The 24106-nt window shown below is 42.2% G+C and overlaps 1 protein-coding gene across 1 annotated transcript in view; it reads right to left on the bottom strand.

Moving 5' to 3' along the window:
• lrmda (leucine rich melanocyte differentiation associated) overlaps positions 1-24106 on the bottom strand; it is a 235245-nt gene that overhangs the window by 22956 nt on the left and 188183 nt on the right. Inside the window, exon 6 of the mRNA XM_061227412.1 lies at positions 4765-4849. Within this exon, the coding sequence (XP_061083396.1) occupies positions 4765-4849 (85 nt within the window). The remainder of the gene's footprint in view (positions 1-4764; positions 4850-24106) is intronic.

Here is a 24106-nt window from a genome sequence, read left to right as displayed (position 1 = left end):
GGATTGAATGTGTTGAATGTGAACTGGAGCAGATAACATACTTCTGTACAAGTCAGAATTCATTCTGCTGCTGGACAGCAGCTGCAGTCACAGCATCAATGAATACAAGTGAGCCAGTATCTGTGGCAGCCATACCCAAACCATAACACCGGCACCACCATGTTTTGGGGTGGTGGGGTGGTGTAATTCATTGCTAAATTCATTAATTGATGTGTCTAGACACAACCAAAACTCGGCTTTGGTAGCAGCCACTTAATATTAGAAAGGGAGGGACTCGTATTCATTGAAAGTGCCATTGTTCAATCAACTGTAAGTGCTGGCATGACTGTTATTTTAGGAAACTATGATTGGGGAAAAGTGCTTCCTCCTCTCATGTGACTTTCCATAATTAAAACCAAGGAGCATAGCAGCTTGTAGAACTAGAAAATATTCGCCATGGGTTTAGCAAACAAGCTAGCTCAGTAACATAGATACAGATAGATTTAATAAAAATGCATTAAAGAAAAGCTGCTTGCAAAGTAGTATGTACACATTATCTGTGGTTGACTGAGCTGAATCTGCTGTCTTCTAGGCATCACTAAGGGAAGGAAAGTACCATGGGCACTGAATCCCCACAATGCACTGCAGTTCTGGCACAGGTCCTGTGTGTTCATGGCGCCATTTTACTGTGTTCTTCAGCATCATGGCCATTTACATTTAACGAGAACCTGTTATTACTCTGGGGTCTAAATCATGGCTGCATTTTTTATACTGGTCTGTTTTAATGATCTTGACAAAATAGTTTCTAACCAAATGAGCCTTAACACCTCATCAATCTACAAGCTGGCAAACACCTCCAAATTATTTCTTGGTCCCATGACATACGATAATGTTTTTACTCAAGACTTAGGATTGAAACCACATGTTTTTCTTTTTAAAACAAAACTAGGAATATGCACGGCCATGGATCATGGACAGCTCAGACAGGGATTTCTCCTTGAAAGAATTAAAGATTTATTGACTTTTTGAACGATTAATCATTTTCTAAAACACAGATAACTTCTGAGAAAATCTGTGAAAGATGGGATGTGGAAAAATCTTTTGTAACCTGCAGGCTTGCTTTTGGAGTGTATTCCTTCAGATGTTAATCATAAATACGTCGACTTGTGCAAATGCAAACATAACCATAAAATACACATACACTGTACTGACTGAGCATGAAACCACTGTAAAAGTTCTTACATTGACAATGATGTGATTACAGCATAAGCAATAAAGCTTTCTAAAAAGATTTTTTCCTTGGGTGTCAGAGGTGGAAAATGACAAAAAGAGCTGAGTTCTATCAGCATGGCATTTGAATGACATGCAAACAGCAGACATGACTGGACAAAGTGAGTTACAGAAGAAGACCAAGCACCGAGCCATGGGGGACAACAGAAAAGAGTGGATAGGGAGAAGGCAGGAGACAGTGCCCTCCCCATGAGACAAATATGTGATGGAAGAATCTGAGAATCCAGTGGTTGATGGTGGTGAATGCAGAAGACAAGTCAAGAAGAATGAGGATGGAGCTGACTGACTTGGTTCCCCCCAAGTGAAGAGCCACAGCAAGGACAGTAAACTCAGAGGAGTGGTCAGACTTTAAACTGATGACTTTAAAGTGGCTCAGGTCAAGGAAGTTATTCCTTTGGAGGTTGAGACAAGGTTGATTGCCAACAAGTTTTCGAGTAGTTGACAAAGTTCACAAAGTGTATTTTTTTGGGCACCCTCACGCAGGCATTCTGAAAGTTCGTTTTTGCAGATTTATTTTCCCGATTGGTGGGAGTGGACGTGCCAGTGCCAGTGTCTTCAGGCGTATTACTTATTGATACACAAATCACACTGCACATTGGCATGCCTCAAAGTGTGCAAAGGTTTGAAATGAAATGGCTGTCCTTTTCCCTCAAACATTTGGGTTTTGGTCTAGTGCCACTTAACCATTGACCTTATCTGTAATGTACATGCATTTGGCTCTTTTCTATTAAGCTCCCCATTCTCAGAACCAGTGGAAGCGTATTGTCTGCATCAAGGGATTTTATTTCAACATTGCTGATGGAACTTTCCCATCTCATTAGTTCAATATTAATGTAGTAAAACTGTCGATCAGAGCTGAAGTTTTGGCTCTCTGGTTTCATTCTTCAAAATGAAAGGATAGGGGCCTTCAATTCTAGAGTTTGTGAAAACAGTCAGAACGAGGGACATAGACAGAATGAAAGTTTGAGGGACCCGGCTCTGTGCTTCTCACTCAGGATCAATTTTGGCAATGCTTTAGTTTGTTTATCCAGGAAAACTATTCCAATGAATGTTTTTTTTTTTTAAGTAAACAACTCACACTAACTGACAGCACTGTCTAAACAAAGCCAAGCAAATACCCACAAATGTAATGTCACCACAGCCGTCTAGGGGCTAGATTTGCCCCAAAAATGTTTCCATTTGGCACTGTACATACCACGGATCTGGTTGGAGTCTAATCCCTGCAACAAAATATAGCGAAAAATTCAGCTTTTGATAATCTTTAACGGAACAAATTGTCAAGCTCTCACCAGCAGCTTACCCACAAGAAATGAGCTAATGTTGGATGGCTCTCCTGTAAAACTGTTACAGCGCAGACATCTTGGTTTTCTTTCAAGCTCAGCATCAAAACGTCGATTTCAAACAATCTGCGCTACAGCTGCGCCGCGACGAACAACAGAAAACAACAGCAGGCGCGAACACGTACGCGGCTCCTCCAGATACAGCCGAGGTGAGCTTCCACCGTTTCATCACCTGCTTTCTCACAGCCCAAACCGAGGGGCCATTTCTCATCATTTACATTTCTCTGGCCAAACAAAAACACTTTAATTAAACGCTCCGAACGGATCCAGATGTTTGTTTCCCACCCACAGCCTGTGCAGCCGCCGAGCGCGGCGTTTAGAAGCGTTGCGTTTGGTGAAAATGCGCAGCGGTAATAAAAGCAAGCTGTGAGTCGGGAGTGCGAGGTCCCGCGAGGGCACCCCCGTCAAGGTTTCACTTCGAAGGTTGTGTTTCTCCGGGGGTTTCCAAAGCGCTTTAAAATACATAAAATAAATAGCGCCATTTAAAATACATACACTGAACACAGATGGGATCTGTCCAAGAATGACTTTTTATTTTTTATTATTAAGGCAGTGCAGCTTATGAAAAAGAAACAGTTTATTTGTCAAGTAGAACAACACGTATTTGGCCATCACTTACAATGAATGACTATAAGTACTGCTGCTACTATTCATGAGGTTTGAGTATAAAAAACTAACCCTAATTTAATGTGGAAAAATTGAAATCACTGCTGGGAGGGTTATTTTGCTTTTTTTTTTATTTTTAGGGGGTTCAATCCGTGCATCAAGCTATGTTGTCTCCTGTCATTTGAGCAACCTAACATTACTGCACTTAAGATCAATATACTGTAACAATGCAATAATCCTGACTTTATGAGGAAAGCCCCCTCTAATCCAACTTAATGTATGACATTGTACTCTTGCATCAACAATGCTTAATTTAGTTGATGATTTAATTAGCATTTAATTGAATCATCAACTAGCAACAGCTAGCCACCATTCTCATTGTCATAATTGACCAGTTTGAACTAGTTTTGTGCCAGATAACTTTTTCTCCCAGCCAAGGAAGATTAAGTACAGCGCTGTATCACACACACTCATAATGTGCTGTTTTGAATAAGGTGCATGAAAACTTGTTCAGGACCAGAACAACTCTGGCACTTCATGAATCTGTTGTGTTTTGTATTTTATGTCCTAAGTATCTTTCGTCTTTGTCACTGAGATGTTCTCTATATGCAGCAATGAAGTCATGTCTAAGCCTAATTTTTTAGGCAGACACAGCTTATTTAATGCAATAAGTACAGTTTATTAAGTCATCTACAGCTTGTAATCTCATAGTACATCAAGCAAGAAATATCAAGCAAGAATAGTGAAATATAAACCTGTTGACGACCAGCTACCAATGCTTTCCATGCAATGAGATAGCCTGTTTGTGAATGGCGCAATAGTCAAGTAAATGCTGATGGATTGTTGATATTTATATATCTTTTTAATAACAAGCTGGAAATAACAGAAACCATGTCATTCACTTGCATCAGCATTTTTCAAAACCTTCCAAAAATCATAAAACGAGATGTTTACTGCCAAACTGTAGTCTGCTATCCAAATGTCACAAGTGCAAATGTGAGATCAGGGTTCCCTGGCTCCCGCAGTCCTAACTCTCACCTAACCCCCCCCCCCCCCCCCCCACACCATGCAGGACAAGCCTACTCCAACCCCCCCCCCCCCCCAATACCACAGGGTAAATGACATACCTATTTCAGACATGCAAGATAAACATACTTTTAACAAATATTATACTGTATTGTAATGGGATCAATGTGGACAACGGCACGTTTTATTCTCTGCCTCATTTGCCTTCATGTCCATGATGTGCCCTAAGCAGCAGGCTGATTGCACAAAATTGGTCACAGTCAGCCATGTAAGTAGTAAACCATTTTGATTATCAATGTGTCTAATAGAAAACATTAGGACCAGAGGATGACATTTTGTTGAATCTGGAACCACTCAAGTAGAGTATCTGGTGTGAGATCTCCGATATTTTCTACCTTTTTCAGAAAAATAAAAATCGGGAGCTTCCTGCTCGCCTAAACATTGCTATCAGTATCCAGCCTGGGGAAATCCATATCATTCAAGCTCGTTAACACACAGTATAAATAAAAGAAACATACAGTACCTTTATGGTTTTTTGGATCTTTGGATCCTCGCGGCAATGGGGTGTATGGCAAGGTAGCAGAATCGTTTCTGGGGTCACCGGAATCCTTAAAAGAAAGCATATGAAGCATTTATTTAAACTTGCACACACTGTAAATACATGCAATCATGCAGTTTATGAGGGAACTAAAGCTACTTACAGTCATTTTCACTTAGTATTATGATTATTATGTATTATTTCTCATTATAATTATTATTATCAATAATAATAATTATAATAATAATAAGTAATATAATACTGCTACAACTACTAGTAATAAGGACAGAATGAATCAGACTACAGAGCCCCAGACTTGGTGTTCCCCTGTACTGCTGCTGAAGATCCAGTGGTGTCTGCCCTCTCCATATTCAGGAGAAAGCAGACCTGGAAAACATTCAGCTCCTGAGTGATTGGGTGCTCTGATGATCCCACAGTACACGCATACATAATGAACACAATCACAATGAAACAAGGCTTTCTGCCACTGAATATTCACAGGCATTTGCATTCACCTGAACTGCAACAGTGCAGGAACATACTTTTTCATGTACTGTTCATTTCTGCGGACAATATAGCGATTATTCATGTAGTGCAGGACTGGAAATGGAACTTATATTCAAAATAATAATTGAATTTTATTTCAGTCACATATTATTAAAAATGTTTACTTTTAAAACCCTTCTTCCTCAAAACTATACAATCCATTTGCGAGTTAAATACCTGATTATACCCTTAACTAAATCAGGGGAGTGATTAGTAAAATGTAACAGGTTTTCAAACCTGAATGTTGAGCGTATAAATGATTGTATACAAAACTGCAGAGCACCAGGACACATTATGTGCTGTCACATTACAGTAATGCAAGCCAAAGCCTGTTTTTAATTATGTACTTTCATCATATTGCACAAATTACAGGAGAAGGGGCTCAGCACCAAGACAGGTCTAATTTAGATTCCAAATAAGTTTGGTTTTGTGAAAACAGATGGATAAGGGGAATGAGATCAGTGTATTAAAGCTGGCTACATCGATTTATTACACTAAGTGCCACGACCCATCAACTACTCTGCAATGTCTAACCACTTTAGTCAGGATCATTAGATGCGCAGTATTTCAATGCAAACTGTTCATTTTCTGAGGCAAAAATAAGAACCAAATACAGTATACAGTACATACAATCACAGTACAAATGGTTTAATACTACTGGGATACTGGAAGAAAACAGTCCTTGTATGTCCTAGAACAGAAATGCACATACTGACAGATCAGTGGGAATATACTAAATACACACAGTCACATTTACTGCACACACACACAAACACATTCTACACAGACAAATAGCTATACACACACACACACACACACACACACACACGCACACACACATAAGTAATTCCACACACATGCACACAGACCACCATGTGTGTACACACAGATACTCCTGTGTAACATTATGCACACACGACAGATAGACAGCAAAGGGCAGAGAGGGAGTAAAAGTAAGAGTGAGAGACAGAGAGTGAGATGGAGTGAGAGATAGAGAATGAAAGACAGAAAGCGAGAGACACACAGAGAGAAATTCCAATGCCACGACTGCCTGGGCTTGTGCCAAAAATATGTCAAAAATACGTCTGCAGGGCCGGACGTTGTGAGCGGTTGCAGTTTGATGGCTCAGAGGGTCAGGGCAGGTTTAGCATCACCTTGCTGTTCGCCCAGGTTTTAGGACCTGTTGTATTTAGGCCTTTGGTCATCCTTATACCCCACCCCGGGCCAGCCTTCAACTGCATTAGAGGTCAATGGAAGACCAGCCTAAAGAGCAGCTCAATGCCACAGGAGAGCTGCTCAATGCCACAGGAGAGCTGCTATGCACTTCACCTCCTACAGGGGGCATGAAAACCCTGCTCTGAAACACCCTCCTACAACAACCTCCTCACCAGAGTCTATGAAAATAAATTCATCAGCATAATTAGCTGTGAGATTACAGAAAGAACCAGCACTTTGAACAGAAAAGACCTCTCTGACAGGCTCCAACCGCTCAAAGTTTTATGCGGTTCTTTCCCGAGACCTCATTTTACACCGCGAATGCTGTGAGTCAGCAGTTGATTGTGGAGCGTTGATATCTGATGCCTTTGCAAAGTCCTTTTCCACTTCAGCTGGGGAGAATTCTCGAGTTTTTCATTTCCGTCGGTGACTAAAGTGAAAAATATGTACCACTGAGGGGTTCGCGTTGCATTTTTATTCTATGGTTATGATGAATGAAGTGGTGAATGCAGATGGAGATGCAGGAAGTTAAAAAATACTCTTCATCGGTGAACATAACATCAAAGAACAAGCCGGAGGATGGCATCCCCTTCAGTCTGGGCCCTCCACGGTTTCTGCCTTCAGGGAGTTGCCCTTGTGGGGGCTTAGGCCAGGGTTTAAGCATTGTTGAAGTGTGTTGTAACACCTGTTTGCACTATACAAATACATTTTGATTTGAATTGAACAATGTCCAAGGAAATTAATTTTAGAAGGCAACAAATAATGTCAGATGAATTGACTGAAATTTCACAGACCTCAAACCATATCCTGATTTTGCAAGCTGCAACAAAGTGAACCACATTAGAACAGTGCATGACAGTGCTGGGAGTTTCATTCAAAGCCAGTTTTTCCCAGGTGTTTTATCACCACTGTTGTCTTTCAAATGTATGACACATAAAAGTCAAACGAAAAACTCTTGTTTGCTATTTTAAAAACATTTGTGGAGTGAGGTATCAGCTGGGGCTTTACTTAGCACAAGTAATGTTGAGACTACATAAATGAAAGATTACAAACTCCCAACTGGTAGCACAGGTGGTCGTGTCACAGAAATGTTGCCTTCTGATGATGTCAGCACGTTTCCTTGTCACTCATTCCAATATCCACTGCGCATTTTGGCTTTAATGTCCTAAACACCATATCAGCTGCCCTCTGTCCTGCCTAATTTCCTCCGGGCCTGACAGATCACAGGCCTCCCTCCTGAAGCCCCTCACGGGCCCACAAAGCCCTCGGTAATCCCACTGCTTGTCCACAATTAATCTTTCCAGTTGCCACGTTATTAACGCTGCCACCCACGGCCAGGGGGGGGCCCCGGGCCCTAGCGACCCCCCCGCCACCGCTGGGCGCAGGGAAGTCAATCACACGATCACACAGCGTTCAGAAAGCGGCCCGCTGTCAGCCTGAGAGACCCACTCCTGTCTGCTGATCAAACAATTTCTCCCGCGGAAGATTAATCTACGGCCGCTCCCATTTCCTCCCTCTCTTTCACTCGAACCAATGACCCGTCCCGCCTCCGAGACAGCGGCCCGTCGATTAAGGGGGACAGGGGAGAAACAAAGTCCGAGAAAGAGAAAGAGAGGGAAGAGAGTGAGAGAGAGAGAGGGAAGGAGAGAGAAAGAAACAAAGCACTGGGAGCAGGGCGGGGGGGGGGGTGGAAACACAATTTAAATCCCAGCTGTTATGGGCTCTGTTTCTCTGAGGCCCGGCGGACAAAGCTGGGCTTTGATCAGCACCCTTAAGATTTTCCGCAAACATAATCAAAAGGAGAGGGTCGCTGCAGGGTTTGAATTGATTCATTTCAGAGCCACGGTGTGGAGCTAAGAGCCCCCCCTCTCCCCGGGACTCACCCACACGCCTCCTTTAAACTCCGACAAGTACAACTCCTCTTTATGTTCTCTCAACGCTTTCTCCGCTCTTAGTTTTCAAATGCTTGTTTTCATAAGACGTTTAAAGGTATTAGGACGACAGAAAAAAAAAAAAGGCCCAGGAATAAATGGCAGGTTGGCAATCAAAGCAAGTGTGAGTCACATCAAAGTAGGCTAGTTTAAAGACCAAGCTTTGTTTCAGACGTGAGAATCATCTTTTCTGAAGGAAAATGATTAATGTTATACTTGTGTAATCAGCACTGTTCTGGAGCCAGTGACTCCAGATGAGGACTCAGATAGAACTGGCTGTTCCTCCATGGTGGATTCACCACTCTGACACACCAAAATTTTAATTCCCTTCCCCTGATTTTTCACTTGGCCGCCCAGCACTTACAGATCCTTCCACAGATTAGGAGCTCCGATGTGAAGGAATTCATCATGTAGGGCAAATAGGGCCTTAGTCATAAACAGTGTGGTGTGTGTGCGTCAACCCAAACTGCGTCAGCCTGGTTCTGATGGGTCCAAGTAATCATTGCCAAATTGGCTAAAATTTCCAGCTACCCTGCATGTTGGTTTGGTGGATAGTTCCATATGTAGGGTTGTAAAATCCAAAAATCAATAATATAAATTGTTCACATACAAGAAAATCCCAAAGAAAGCACTAATCGTTTAGCGAGGGCTTACCTGATCTATAACATCTTCCAACATAAACGTCCCCGCCCTTTATTGAGTTGAACATACAATATAAGTAAAAATAGCCAAATAAATGAGTAAACGGGTACATTTAATAAAAAAGACAAAAGATTGACATACAAATCATACAATTCTGCCATGCAGAATACTTTCTGTGACAGAGTAAACTGTTCTCCTCTTTGTGTGTGCTTTGTTTTAATCAATTTTAAATGAGATGAAATATCGATCGCTTAACCTAAATTATTCACAGATGAGAGACGGCAAACTGTGTACAAGCACAGTGCTGATTCCTACAGACGTTTAGCATGTACGTGCAGAGCTGAGTCTAGATGCTCGGTCATTGGTTTATAGTCCTCCGTCTCCCGCCCCGACAATATTACCTTCATAACACATAACACACAGAAGCTCCAAGGGTTAATGGGGAGACTGATTAACAGGACTAAGGGGCATCTAACAGGCTTGACGTTGTCAGCGGGTGGGGGTGAGTGTATATGTGTGTGCGCGTGTGTGGGGGGTGTTGATTACCGCTATCGCTGCCAGTCCCCACTCCGGGCAGGTGGGGGTGAGTGTATGTGTGTGTGTGTGTGTGTGTGTGTGTGTGTGTGTTGCCGCTAGTTCCCACTCCGGGCAGGTGGGGGTGCTACAGTGTTGCCTATGTAAGTGTCCTGGGGAGACCGCTCATTATACACAGAATTATTTAAATTTCCCGCCCAGCATACGCTGGGTGTGGAGATTATTATTGTCTTTACACATGGTGAGTTATGGCTGCAGGTTATGATAATGCCGGAAGCAGAATTTACAGGATCAGGGAGGAGAGATCTACAGCACTGGGTCTGGAGCACAGGGGAGAGGCTCCCCACGGGACCAGAACTGTGGCAGAATCATTTCTCTGTGAAACACCACCATGAACCATGAGCCCACATCCTGGAGCATCAATCTCACCAGGACCTTATCAACTGCTCTCTCTCTCACACTCTCGCTCTCTCTCGCTCTATCTTGCTCTCTCTTGCGCTCTCTCACTCTGTCTTTCTCTCTCTGTCCCTCTCAATCTCCACCTCTCTCTCTCTGTCTCTCCCTCTGTCTCTGTCTGAGTCTTTCTCTCTCTCTTGTTAGCAAAAGATGCTAACACGCCTGTGTGAGAAACGGTGACAGTGGCTCATCAGCTAAAGTCCTGACCGATGTCACTTCCTGTTTCCTGTGACATCACACGCCCTGGCTGACAAGTGGCCGATCCAGCCCCTACCCCCCTCCCCCACCCACCCATGTCTCCCTCATCAAAAGTACAATTTAATTACAGCCGGACAAAAGTGTAAACACTAGCGCTTTTCCATCCCGCTCTACATCTGGACAAGTAGACAAAGTGCTAAAATGAACTAAATCTGCCCTGACAGCCACATCAAAGAGTTCAGCCAGGGGCTTAGTGCTACTTAGGGCACAGGAATGTTGTTGCTAAGCGTCAGTCTAGGACCTATCAGACCCTGAAGACGGCCTTTTTTTCCCCTGTAAGAGGGAGACAGGGAAAGTAAGAGGCCCGGAGCCTGACAGTAATGGGAGGTTTGGGATTCAGGGCGATTTCGTAGCTCAAAGCCATTGTTGGAAGAAACAAGCTCTCGCTTTTGTTTTCTCATGACACCATTTCTAGTTTTTGTTTCTATTTTATTTCTCGGTCTTGCAAAAGACATGTAGAAAAATCTCTTTTGATATGTTTTCACTTCGGGTCTGTATCAAAAACATCTTTGCGCACAAAACTTTTTCCTCGCCCCCCCCTTCTCTCCCCCTTTGGAGGCTCAGAGGAAAACACAGCATACAGAAGCTGTACGTTTGGATCAGCGTTTAATTGCACAAAACACACAGGCTTGACACTTTTTTTCTTCGGCTGTTTTTACTGTGCTTCTCGTCACAGTGATAACTTGCCCCAGGAGCTGGAGGAGCAGTATGCAGAAGCGGAAATCAGAGAGAAGCTATGCCACAGTGCAAGTACATCACACGAAGAGACGGCTTGTTTGTTTAGTAAAACTCTCTTTTACAAAAGACATTTTAAACTTAACATTTGGAAAGTGAAAATCTGGAAAAGCTAGTATTTTCCTGAAATCTGCTTTACTGTGTAGAGGTATGGTATGTTTTTCATGAACTGGAACTGATTCAAATTTTTCATATTTTTTAGGGCCTGCTTTTTTACTGCTAAGCAATTGTGCTTAACTTAAAAAATTGTCAGAAGTGGCACTTGATTAGTTTAGTCTCACTTACAACTCCCAAAAAAGAAAAATCATACAAAGACAGTTATTCATACTGACCCTAGATGGAAAATATATCATATTGTAAAATCTGAAGTACACACTATGTTCATAAATTCAATTCAAATGATTTTCATTTCTATGGCAAACAGACTTGAGATATTTAACAGTGCTGTAGTCCCCTCTTCTAGCTTTCAGTAAGTTCAACATCCACTTCAAGATTTAAAAAGCAGTAATGCAACCGCAAATATGGTGCAAACCGGGTGAATGTGTATAATTTAATCTGTCCAAATAAATTTGAATCTGAAGTCAGCAGAAAAGGAGCCCACCCAGGAAGGACTGGACTCAAGGAGAGAGCTTTATGGTTTTGACCTACATAATTGTACTTCTTATGGGTAGCGCTAATGTATTTTAAATAGCTGTTGTGCGCATAAAAATATACGGATTCTGTTTTCTTAGGTAATGACTGTGAAAAGAACATTTGAAGTAATGGTTTCCCCCGAGTTAAAGGATACTTCGGTGTGCTATTTGCTCAGCAGGAATAACACTCAGCTCGCGGTTAATGATTTACCGACTCGACTTCGGCGAGCTGGTGCGGTAAAGGCATCACGCGAGCGCCGGTCGTCTCATGCGTGAAGCGAGCTGAAGGCTCTTCGGCGGCCCGCGCCAGGCACGGCGTCAGACGAGAAACAGCCGCGCAAAGCGGGCACCTAATGGCTCATGTCGGCGACCCGTCCGACTTAAAGCCGGGCACGAGACCGCGCTGTAAAAAGCGGCGTGGCCCCGTTTGGCCGAACCGGATTTCACGGCCGCCTCCCGTTTAGGCCATTTTGCGCAAGCACGCGTTTCTAATTTTAGCAAGGGAGGTACGTCTCGGCCGGGAGCCGTTTAGCATAGTGCAGTCGTATAGTGCTGTCGTCTACCTGCGTGTCTGGTTCCCATTCCTGCGTGCCTCAGCGTCCCGCACAAACCTCACGCCTCAATTTGTCATTTCGGCTTTTTAACAAACGCACGTCGAAGGTTCTTATCCGGCTACTGTCACCGTTTTATTACTCAACCCAAAAAAGTTGCTTGACAACTTGAATGCTAAAACTGACTTCCAATGGGCCCGGGAAATTGTGCTGTATTCGTGCAGGGATGGGGTGGCTCTATTTTCTACCAGGCCTGGCCAGTCCAGCTGTTTTATGAGTGATACTATGCTGGGAGGTTATTTGCTTTCTAAATAGATGTGTCTCACATCTGTAATAGCCTATTTGTTACCCTTTTGTGCTCATTATCTGCTGAGATAAATACAGTACTGCCATGCATTCAAAATAACGCTTTGTGATTATATGAGTATGTCCTTCAATATATCTGTATCCAAAATGCAGGAAGGTGCTGGAAGGCCTGATATAATCCCCTTTTCTCCACACATCTCTGTAGTCTACACACCACCCATGCAAGCAGGCTTGCACACACAAGCACATGTATACATGCACACGCACACGCACACGCTCAGACATATTGAAATGTGTGACATTTTGTGTGCCCGCTGATCAAATTGAAAGCTGCGTCTACCGTCAGAAACGTATTCATGTGAGTGGATGTGTTTAATAATTGAAGATTCTCCGAGCAGGGCTGTCACACCACACCGTCTTCTGTGTTTCCTCCACAATTAGAAGCATTTGAAGAAGACCCACAGGACAAAAAAGAGAAACAGGTTCTGAAGCGATGTGTTAACTTAAAGGAAATGAGTTCCTCACAGGAATGAAATGTGAAGGTTACTTAGCCGGGCTGAGCTCAGAGTCTCGCCCCCTGACGTGCACATTTGACTGCGCCCCCTTGTGAGAGCTGGTTCGTTCTCCGTCAGCTTCCGTCAGGACAGATCACAGCAGTGTCCAAAACTAATTGTGACTCAGTGCATGAAAAAAGGAGACGTGTCTAAATAATGAGATTTCTGAGTGCAGTCAGAGCATGTGTGGGCTGACATAAACATACACAAGCAAATACAGTGCACACGTGCACGCGCACACACACATACACACACACACAAACACACAAATATGATTCAAATAAGCATATATTTCATAGTTATTCAGTAGCGTTATATATAATAATGAAATATAATAATATTTCAGACTATGTTAAATGACTGAAACATTCTTCAGAAATAATTTGTATTTTTTTGTTTCAAAGATACTCCCATGAAGTGAAACTGTATCACGATACTTCAAAAGGCACCATGGTCACGTCTTCCTAGCTTACCATGCAATAATAAACCATCAACCACATCTAGGAAAATTGTGTAATTAATGGTACACTTTCTGGAAAACGTGTACAATGTTTGGAAAAAGAACAGCAGGGTGACAAATCAGGCACTCGGTGTGTGGTTTATTTAGTCGCATAACAAAGCCTGGTACTCTTTAAACAGCACGCAGCGGAGAGCTGATAATGTGCAAGACTTAAACAACCGACGGTCCTGTTCCACAGAGTCAGGATTTTGGCAGAAATGAAACGCTTGCATTTGCCAACAAAATAAGGACGAGCAGAAGAGCACCAGTAAGAAATATTCCTGCCTTGTTTGCACATCCAGTTCACACTCTTCAGCCACACACACAAAAAATAAAAACTGGAAAATGGAAAGCTATTGAAATGCAGTGTTCACACCTCACAATAAGGTTAATGATTTGACATTAACTAATTAACTAATGCTGTTATTAACAAAAATTAATGACGTACATTAATTCATTAATTAAATACATTAATTATTCATGAAATTACATTTCTGTTAAGTAATGTATTCCATAACTACTAATGTATTAGTCACATTAATATTTATACATGGGGCCAACCACAGGATAAACTTATAATTAGTTAACCAATCAACCACATTAATGCAGTTGTTAACATTAATTAATGATTTATAAATTCATAAACAAGGCTGTACATATTAACCTTCTAGTAGTTGGTTAACAACATTAGTTAATGCCAATTCATGTAACCGTACTGTATAGTGTTAACAATACCATTCCTGGTATGGTGCACCTGTTTACAGGCTACTACGATTTTCCAAGGTAGGCCTACATAGTTATCATCAATGCTTTTTTATGTTTAAGACTGGAAACTACACCAGAGGTCATACTAGCTTCCAGAAATCTGCATTTTCAAAATACAAGCCATATACAAGCCACCTAAATTATGAACAAACTGACAATATAAATACGGGATAGCAGCGGCCAAGAATGAAAGCTATGCAACCTAACGGTCTGTACCTTTTGGATCATTCAAATTCTAGTTTGCATTATTCACATAGTTATTGTAATATGCATTCACAGTATTATTTAGCCATATTATATTATAGCTTGCACAAGGGATTAAGGGTGCTGGCAGAGATGTAGGACCATCATTTTGGATCGTTAGTGAAGGTATAAGGTATAGTTGCCAGGTATCCTTGATAAGATACTGTAGGTATAGCTTACTGTTGTACAGGCATCGAATGCATTACATTATAATAATAAGTACCCCCTGGCAGGCCCTGAATGTCCAGCTTTCATCTCATAGGGTGTACTTGTTTTGTTTGTGTGCTCACCGTGAAAGCCAAAAAGCTTGCAATTTGAAATGTCACTCACTGGACATTGTTGCTGCTGTTTGTTGTTCTGTAGATATACCGTATTTTGTGTGTTTTTTTTGTATTTTCGCCCTCAACCCATCCATTATTCCCCAGCTGATTGTATACAGAACAGTACAAATCCACTGCAAGACTTAAAAATGAGTGCAGACTCTTCTATTTTCCAACTCCGCACTGAATTTAATGTTCCTATTAATTCACCTGCATTTTAAGAATGCAGCACACATATGCTATTTGTTTTCTGCGTGAAAACTCAAAGAACATCATTAACGTGACCTCTGTGCATAACACACCGACTACACCACGCACGGTGAAATGGCAGAAATGGGATAAACAGGCCCACTGACATGACGCTAACAGCGTGGAGGTGCTCCAGCCTAGGTCCAGCTAGCGTTCAGCGCTGCTGGCATCCTCTCATTGGGCTGCGGAGAAAAGATAGCGGGGAATCTCGCGCCGCCCGGCTTTGTGTCTTTTTGATGGGAAAGGACTTATGAAGGTGAGCGCCTGGACAACAGCCACGCAGAGTGAGATACGAACCCCCGGATAAAAATTAAATAAAGAGTAACTGTCTTAAAGTGTAATTGCGGCTCTTTGCTGAGCATGCTTTCAGATATATAAACATGATTTACTGTCGTCTCCCGACCACAAATCAGGGGCCCAGAAACACTTGTGCTATGAAATTGTTTAATCTCATCAAGTTCTGCTTTCACAGCAAGCTATAAATCACCAAGTCTTTGTTATCATAGACCTCCATGAACGGCTCCTGGGCAGGCAATGCACCATGGGTATATATAATCCTGACTGCTCAAACAGCAGGCTCGTCACAGGCTGAAATACCTCGGTGTTAGCCGCAGCTCTGCTGGCGGGGCACAAAGCTCTGATGGATATCTCATTTCCAACGCTCGGCCGCTATTCCGCGCAAATTATTGCCGCATAAATTTCTTGTCAACAGAAACGGCCAATTAATTAAGTTAAAAATTTACCCCGTGATCACATCTACAAACCAAATAGAAGCAAGAGGCAATTTTTCAGTTAGCGAGTACACTGCAGGCCGGTTTAATGAATGACTTTAAACTTGGCCATAAACTCGCAGACAGGCCAATATCTACACAGACGTCCCAGGGTACACTGCCTGATGACAGCGTTGCATAAAGAATATTTATGTGAAAAAGGCCTATTGGCAGCTGGGGCAGAAATGAGGTTTTATTAATGTAAAAAAAAAAAAACGGGTCTTTACTCTACTTCCTGAATCAGTATCGTCTGAGGCACGGAGAGCTCCTTTACCATTTGGAACAAAAGCGAGGACGTTTAAAGGAGATATTGGGATGAATTATTCATGTGTGTCCAAACATAATCTATCTAACCGGAGTCATTCATCACAGAGCAAATCCGCCGGCCATGACGAGCCAAAAGATTTATTTTTATTTTTTCCTTTTCAACATAAACATAATTATACCTGGAAGAAGCCAACGATGAACCCGCAGTGAACTTATGATACAAGGGCATTGGCCACTTCTGCGTTTCCTGATGTCACCCGCTGTCCACTCCCACCTCTTCCTAAACACAGGAAGCTCAAAAAACAGATTCGTTTTTCTTGACCTCACCAGGAAGAGTGACCAGAGAGGACATCTGTGGCTGATTATTCACGTCACAGCAGTTATTTTATTCCAGAGACCAGGAACGGTCCGCTCCTTACGGACTTCACAAGTGCTTTATCATTGGGATGCTAACCATCGTCCACATGAGTGACACTGTAGTCAGTGTGTGCAGTAATTTGCATTCCCGTGCTGGGATAAGAACTGCCATACCTTCATACAACCTGGATAGATTTTAGGTTGAAGAATTGATTGTTGTTTAGGCCCCCTTTAGCACTCCCTATAGTTAGCATTTGCTAGTGGCAGAGGGGCCTTTTCACAGCCAGAACAAGGTTCACGGTAGCAGTTTGGCCAGTGGTGCCACCAGGAATTTCCCATAGATTTGCTAAGGGGGAGGTGCTAATACATTTTGTTTTATTTTAAAATGTTAAATTCTTTGTGGGTGGTGATGGTCGTGTGAATTGGGTTCCTGAAATGGCTGGTTCTGGTTTTTGAAAGGCCTTTTGCAGATAGTCAATGTCTGAAAGCTGAAGCTGCAGATATAGCTTGGCAACTAACTATGCTGCTGCTATGAAAAAAAACAAAAAAAAAAAACAATAAATACATGAATATATTTCAGGGTTCCTCGGAACACAGTTTTGTGTTTCTTGAAATAATAACACCCAGCTTCATCTGAGCAGCCCAACTAAAATTCACAGTTTGCTGTGTGCTCCTTTACAAAGCCTCTCATATCAAGTCACCAGCCGAAGCATTTGCTTGAGTCAGGCCTGGAAAAAAAACAACAAGAAGGAAAACAAAATGGTGAAAAAAAACGAGGAGATATTTCTTCGACCTAAAGCATGGCAGTGAATGAAAGTGCGTTTACTGGCCTCCTCAGTCTCACGATAAACACTGCTTCAGACACACTCGGCGCGCGCTAACTTTAAATGAATATGTTTTCTTTCAAAACAAAGCATTCTCCGTAGTCAGCCATGATTTATTATTTATAACGCTCGCAGCCCCCCGTCCCCTGGATAAGCCGGCAGAACTTTGCTTTACTTCGCGTATTCTTTAATCTGTCTCTCAGTGTGATAAATTAGCGTGCTGTGGCTTGCCAGTTCTCTCTTCTCTCTTTGGGTTTTTGTTTATCTCAGCCTGTGACAAGCCAAGAGCTGATGTGTCTCTTTCTGTGTGTAAAATACATCTTTGGTCAAACTCTGCCTTTTTTCCCTCCGTGACAATATTGTGTCAAACAAACCCGTCAAGGCGCGGTTGAGGCGCTTTGTTGTTAGCTAATAAATTATCGAGTATTTATTGTCTGTGATCCTTCTTCTCCAGCTTTTAATGGTGACACATTCGTGGTGAATTAAGGCTGGTTTTATAAACTAGGCTGAGGGCCAGTGTCGGCCCCTGACTGTGAATGTTTTCTGTTCCTCCTCGCCCCCCCCCCGGTTCCCCGGCCCGGTGCTAAATCACAGTACCTGTCAAGCAGCGCTAAGCTAGTGTGCGTCACAGGGAAAGGCAGGAAACACAGGGTATAATTCCGTCCATCAAACTAATATATTATATCAGTAGCTTTGTAATCTTGCACTATAAGTTAAGGGGCCTGCCACGCAGGAATTCGGTGTGGAGGCAGAGTGTTCATCAAACTTTGGGCCCTGCCAAAGCTGACTTCCACACAGAGAGGCCCTTACATTATTTACACCGAGAAGCACAAACTCGGAAAAAGGCCTTATTTTCCTATTTGGACACAGTGTTTTTGCAAGTCACGTTATTTGCACTACAAAGCAATCTTGCGGAGTGCTCTGGCAGGAAAGCGGGAACCTTTCACCCAGCCGTGCCTCGTCTTCTAGGCAGGAGTCGAGGGCACCTCCCGGGTTCGGTCTGTAAACATAATACTTGGCGTCTCTTCCGTTCCACAGTGCATAAATCAGGCCAGGAACCTCAACCCTGCTCCTGGCAGACCCTCGGAGTAGAACTAATCTTTGGCAGAAACTGTACGGAGAGCTTTACCAAATAGGATGCATTGTGCAGAGGTACATGCAGGGGCTTTAGCTATGCAAGAAAAAAAAAAGGCTGTCCAATTACAATGGATTCAATATACCCTTCTAACTCACGGATATACCTCATGTGACTGGATCTAGGAATCATCAAATCTGCCCCTCAAATCCAAATCCAGCCCTGATTTTCTTTTCTCCCAGGTAATTAACTGAATAGTAAGTACTACTGATTGGCCAGACTCACACCTGACTCCCAGCTAAAGGGAGGGTGGAAAAACCAGCGGAAACCTCAAGGATCGTGATTTGATGATCCCAGGTCTAGGACCCTCAGAGTGATCATTACATGCCCTGCGTGTGCCATCTCACTTGCTCTTCTACCAACAGACCATTTCATTTTCAAACTTAGCCTCAGATTTACTGTAATTACTAAAATAAGTGAGCTACGATCCACTCACAGACTGGTATTATCATACAATTTACAACTTTATTTAAATCAGGCGAATAATCTAGAGACCTGAGGAGAATCTGGGGTGATGGTTATGAAACCCACAATGCCCTGCTGCAGAAAACAGTGTCTGTGGTACTGTACTGATTCAGTGTAGCCCAGTCACCCTTACCAAATGGTAATTTTATTCAGAGCAATAGGTGTAAAATTTATGCATGAAATATGAATATTAAAAACTCATACATACACACACACACACACACACACACACACATATGTGTCATTTCATCTTGTCTGCTTGAGTCTTTTGACAATCAAGTACTTAAATTGTTTGAGAGAACATACCACAAACTAGCAGACTAACTACCATGGCTCTCAAAGATTTGAGCATTTAGATACCCCTTTCAGTGCATATTTACAATTTGTACCAAGTGCACAATGTGTGCAAGAGGGCCTACCTGTGCTCACATGCAAAATATAATGTGCAAAATAGAACCCCAAGCTCACAGCCCTTGTCATAAGCAGTGTCTACCTTTTTTTATTCACATCATGCAACTAGTTTTGCATCAGTGCTCCCATTGATAAGAACTACGTCTCTTCCTATAGCTTATCAATTTAGAGCAAAACAATAGAGTGGGTATTCAGAGAAATAAATGCTACCTAGCTACAAGAGAGATAGCATAATCCGTATCTCTGATTTGATAACACAGATACAATGACTTGCTGTACTGTAAATCTTTGGAGGAAAACCAGTCTTTCTATGGTTTTCATGTGAATAGTTAAACAGTTTTTTTATTTTTTATCTGGGCGCTTCAATGTACGAATCTAGCTGGGAGGCAGCTCCCATGATAGATTAATTGCAGGGTACTTAAGTACTAAGCGATTAACATAAAAATCCTTTGGACACAAGCTAATAGTTTATGATAATTCTTGCATGGCATTTGTCTGTCTATCACCACATTGCCTCTAGCTGTAATTTTATCAAAGGGCAGTAAAATACAATTTCAACAAGCTAATTTGCACATAATTAACACCAGAAATCACATTCAATTGAACCCCACACCACCCTATTAACAGTCTGAGAACTAGAATATAATTAAACTGTTTGCTTTTACGAACCTATTCATTAAATTGTACCAGCAGTGCATCTTGGGACTGTACCCAGGAAGGCACTGTCACGGAGCAGTCAGGGCAGAGCCTTCTTCTTCGGTGGTATTCCGTATTTTAGCTCAGCGCTCCTGATGGCAGGAAGTAGCAGATCTGGTCCACCACAGTAATGTCACTCATAGCATGCTCACAGTTACCTGGCACATGCTGAAAATGATGAGCCTTTCAATGCAAGATTTTTGTGTTTTCCGGTGTGAAATACGTTAACGGCAGACATCCAAACTAACCATCTTTGCAAGTCTATATACCTAGGTAATGAGCCAAGTGCTGAAGAGAATGGTGTGTGTGCATGTGTTTGTGTGTGTGTGTTTGAGTGTGTGTGTATGGTTTGGGGGGGGGGGGGGGGGTTGTAGGAGCAGGAATCTGTCTAAGCTGCCAGGAAGACATAAAATCTTATCACTACAAAGTAAGAAGAACAATTCCTGGTGTCTCCTCAAATTCATCACTCCTGACAGCTTTGTTTGAGCCACTCAGGGTAAATGAGGTCAGAACCACACACAGAACCACCAGCAGAGCCTTGTGAATCTCCCTTCCCTTCCCTGGCTAAAGGGTGAAAAGTACTGTCACATGAGGGAGAGGGAGTGGCCAGGGATTGAACTCTCTGGTGTCCACAGGGCTCATGGGATATTACTAGGAGAAATAGCTATAGCATGTTTAAGAGACTTCCCTGCAAAAACAGTCTTATATTGAGACTTACTGTAATGCATGATTTATATTATATTAACAAAAAAATATTGCCAAAGGGGGAAGACAGTTTGTCGCATTACAAGATTTGCCAATGGGGTAAGATAATTTCACTTGTCAAGCAAACCTTAACATAATGCTAATATTTTCTATTTGAGACAAAAAATTAGATCTTAAGTTTTATTACAAGACTAAAACACTTGATAAGATGGCCATTTTATTGCTGTGTTGCCTACTGTAATGGGTCATAGCACTCCTGTAGGATTGTAGTACATGTAGTGTTGTACCTACAGTGTGCTGTAAGAGTGACTTCTCCATGGCTGAGTGCATTGTAAGTGTGTATTCACTCCACCTGCACAATAGAGAAACACATTGGGCTATTCCAATGTCGTGGTACAATCTGTGAAATTGCTGCCCTCCCAAACTTCAATCGCAATCATCACTCATAAGGATGTCACACAGCATCAGTCAGAAGCTAGAAATAACAGATGCCTGTTGCATTTTTGTGTGACAATACAATTTATTTTTAAACATTACCACACAGGCTGGGAGTAGACATATTTGTAACATGTGCGGGAACATTAGGTAAAATGGACATAGCACCTAAATACCAATAGTATATCAAGAGGAACTGACTTACAGGATCAAGGAAATGTGCCCCTGCCTACCAAAAAGCAAACTTAAGCCAAAAGCGCATCCCTTCTTTGAAGAAAGGCCCATGGAATATTCCAGAATCTCATTGCCAGTCAGAACGAGGGGTGACCCTGGTGTGTAAAAATGCCCCCCTGTCACTGGCCAGCAGGTGTGTCTGGTACTGCCCATTCATCTACCAAATGCGTTAAAATTCATGCTTCGCAAGCATTCTGCAAAGGCCCTCTCTTGAGACGGTGTCACAAAAAATAAGTTCCCCCTCAGACATAATAATTTAAAGGGAATGTCTTTTTCAACGAGAGTTTGAGTCACAGCTGCTGTCTCTGAGTGACAGCTGGAGTGAAAGTCACTATTTGCTTCTAGCAATTCGTTTAGTTCATCTATGTGATATCCAAGAATAAATATTGAAACAAATTTCACCAAAAAGGAATTCACAATAAGATACAACTAAATGAAGTAGTTAATGCACAATGCACATTTTAATGCACAATTTATTGAACTTCAAACAACAGCTCAAAAATGGCAACTTCCTTCATCCAGCCTACTTGGAGTGCAGCAAAATGACAAGACTGCTCTGAAATGTTCGGAAACAATTTACTTCAAACTCAGACGGGAGTTATTCTGTTCCTTTGGCAGCGATGACAGCCCATGTGCATAATGATGTTACCCTAATGGTGCGACGGGAAGGAGACGGAACCGGGACATTTGCATGATAAATGCACTGCTGAACTCAATCCCAGAGGAACCCTGGAACAACAAAGGAAAGGGTGCTTATAACTGCAAAATGGAGGACATCGTAAACACACGCGCCTCACAAATACGCAGCTCACTGTCATCAGCAATCTCATTCAAGGGAATAGCAGATCAGTGAAGACATGAGAAAGTGCTCTATTAATTACAGAAACAGATAAATGTGACCCATATTTTCTTCCGATTTGGAATGGCCAGCTTGTGTGTTTGTGGACATCGCTGCAAATCAGGCAAACCACTTATACAAGATTGTTAGAAGAGTCACATCTAGCACAATGAAGTGAGGGACACTTGCAATGAAAACCATTTTGCAGCTCCAGTATATACACTGGCAGAAAAAAAATGTTCTTTGGCATGTCTCCATAGAGGAACCCTTCTTAGTTCTTTATGGAACCCTTGATCATACTGTAGGAGTGAAGTCATAAAGCTCCGAGACAAAAAATCATTTTGCCTGACAAAGAACCCTTGAACTAGATAGGATTCTTCTATGGAATTAAGGTTGACAGAATGATTCTATTTTTTCGGAGAGAATAGCATAATGGCTATGGCACTGGCCTTGTAACTGAAAGGTTCGATTCCCATGGGGGGAATCAGCCATTGTACTGGGCCTTTAAGTAAGGTACTTAACCTGAATTGACTCAGTAAACCTCCAGCTGTACAAATGAAATGTGATCTTTGTGAGTCACTCTGGTTAAGAGTTGCTGCTAATTGCCACATGTGCCAAATGTAACCCTAGCAACCTGGACAATGTTTTAGCCAATCACATACACATGCTGTTCTCCCAGCCTCAGTGGTTCTGAGGTACCAGGCCCATATCATGCCTGTCCCAGCACCCGTGGCTAGTTCTTTAGCTGAGCCTAACACCACAGAGGCACTGTATGTTATCTTTACAAGTGAAATGCCTAGAGCAGCATTAGGGCGGTTATTCTGCGTTTCCTCAAAATAACTCACTTTCAAGGCTAGGAAAATAGGAGAAATGGCAGCCTGTCATTGAAATATCCTCAGCTTTTCAACAAATGGCAGTTATATCGTAAATTCAGAACCCAGAGAAGCCATAGCTCAGACGTTCTGAGCCCATGATTAAAGAGATACTAAAGAGGAACTAACTGGTAGGTCTGGACCACCCAACAATGGGCACAGCCAAACTTAAGCGCCAAATCTTAAGCACAGACCCAACTGATTGGGTCGAACATGCTGATAACATCATGCAGGTAGATTGTTGCAGTCTCACCAGCAGAATGAATCCACACAGCAGAAAATATCAAATAACTGCTAGAATGCACAACCGGCTATTAATAACCGACATTTGTCCTGCCGAATTGGCATGACAAATGTCACTACACTGTAACCCATGTATTTCTCTGGGGTTGGTGGTCTTTTTGGGTAAAGAACAGGACAGCTCAAATTACAATCTTATTACAAGACTAAAAACAGCAGTGCATATATGGAAATTCAGAAATATTTCAGGTTATCATTATCTCACAGACAAAGGCCCAATACAACGGTGATGGCGCACGGAGCGTCCAAACGAAATACAAAATTAAAACATACCGTTCCTCATGGACATTTATCTTTTTGACGAGTAAGCTTACACCTGCCGAGTTTCTTGGCCAGGTTTTAGCTGTTGCTTGGCGTGACGATTCGTAATACAAAAATATCTGGGGTTTTACATCAAGCTCAGGCTTATCTTAACCAAATATTTACCCAATCCAGCCTCCTCTCACCACTGCAAAAGCCTGAAGGATAAGGCTAAAATAAATGGAACAGCACAGTACCCGAGTTTTTGAACTCTGGACGAGCTTTTGAAAAAAACAATGTACTGCGTATTCTTTTAAAAATCCCAAATATAAAATGCATTAG

The sequence above is a fragment of the Conger conger genome, chromosome 18 (genome assembly GCF_963514075.1).
Source record: "Conger conger chromosome 18, fConCon1.1, whole genome shotgun sequence".
NCBI lineage: Eukaryota > Metazoa > Chordata > Actinopteri > Anguilliformes > Congridae > Conger > Conger conger.
Note: the sequence above shows the minus strand (reverse complement) of the source record. Positions and strands in the feature narration are given on the sequence as shown.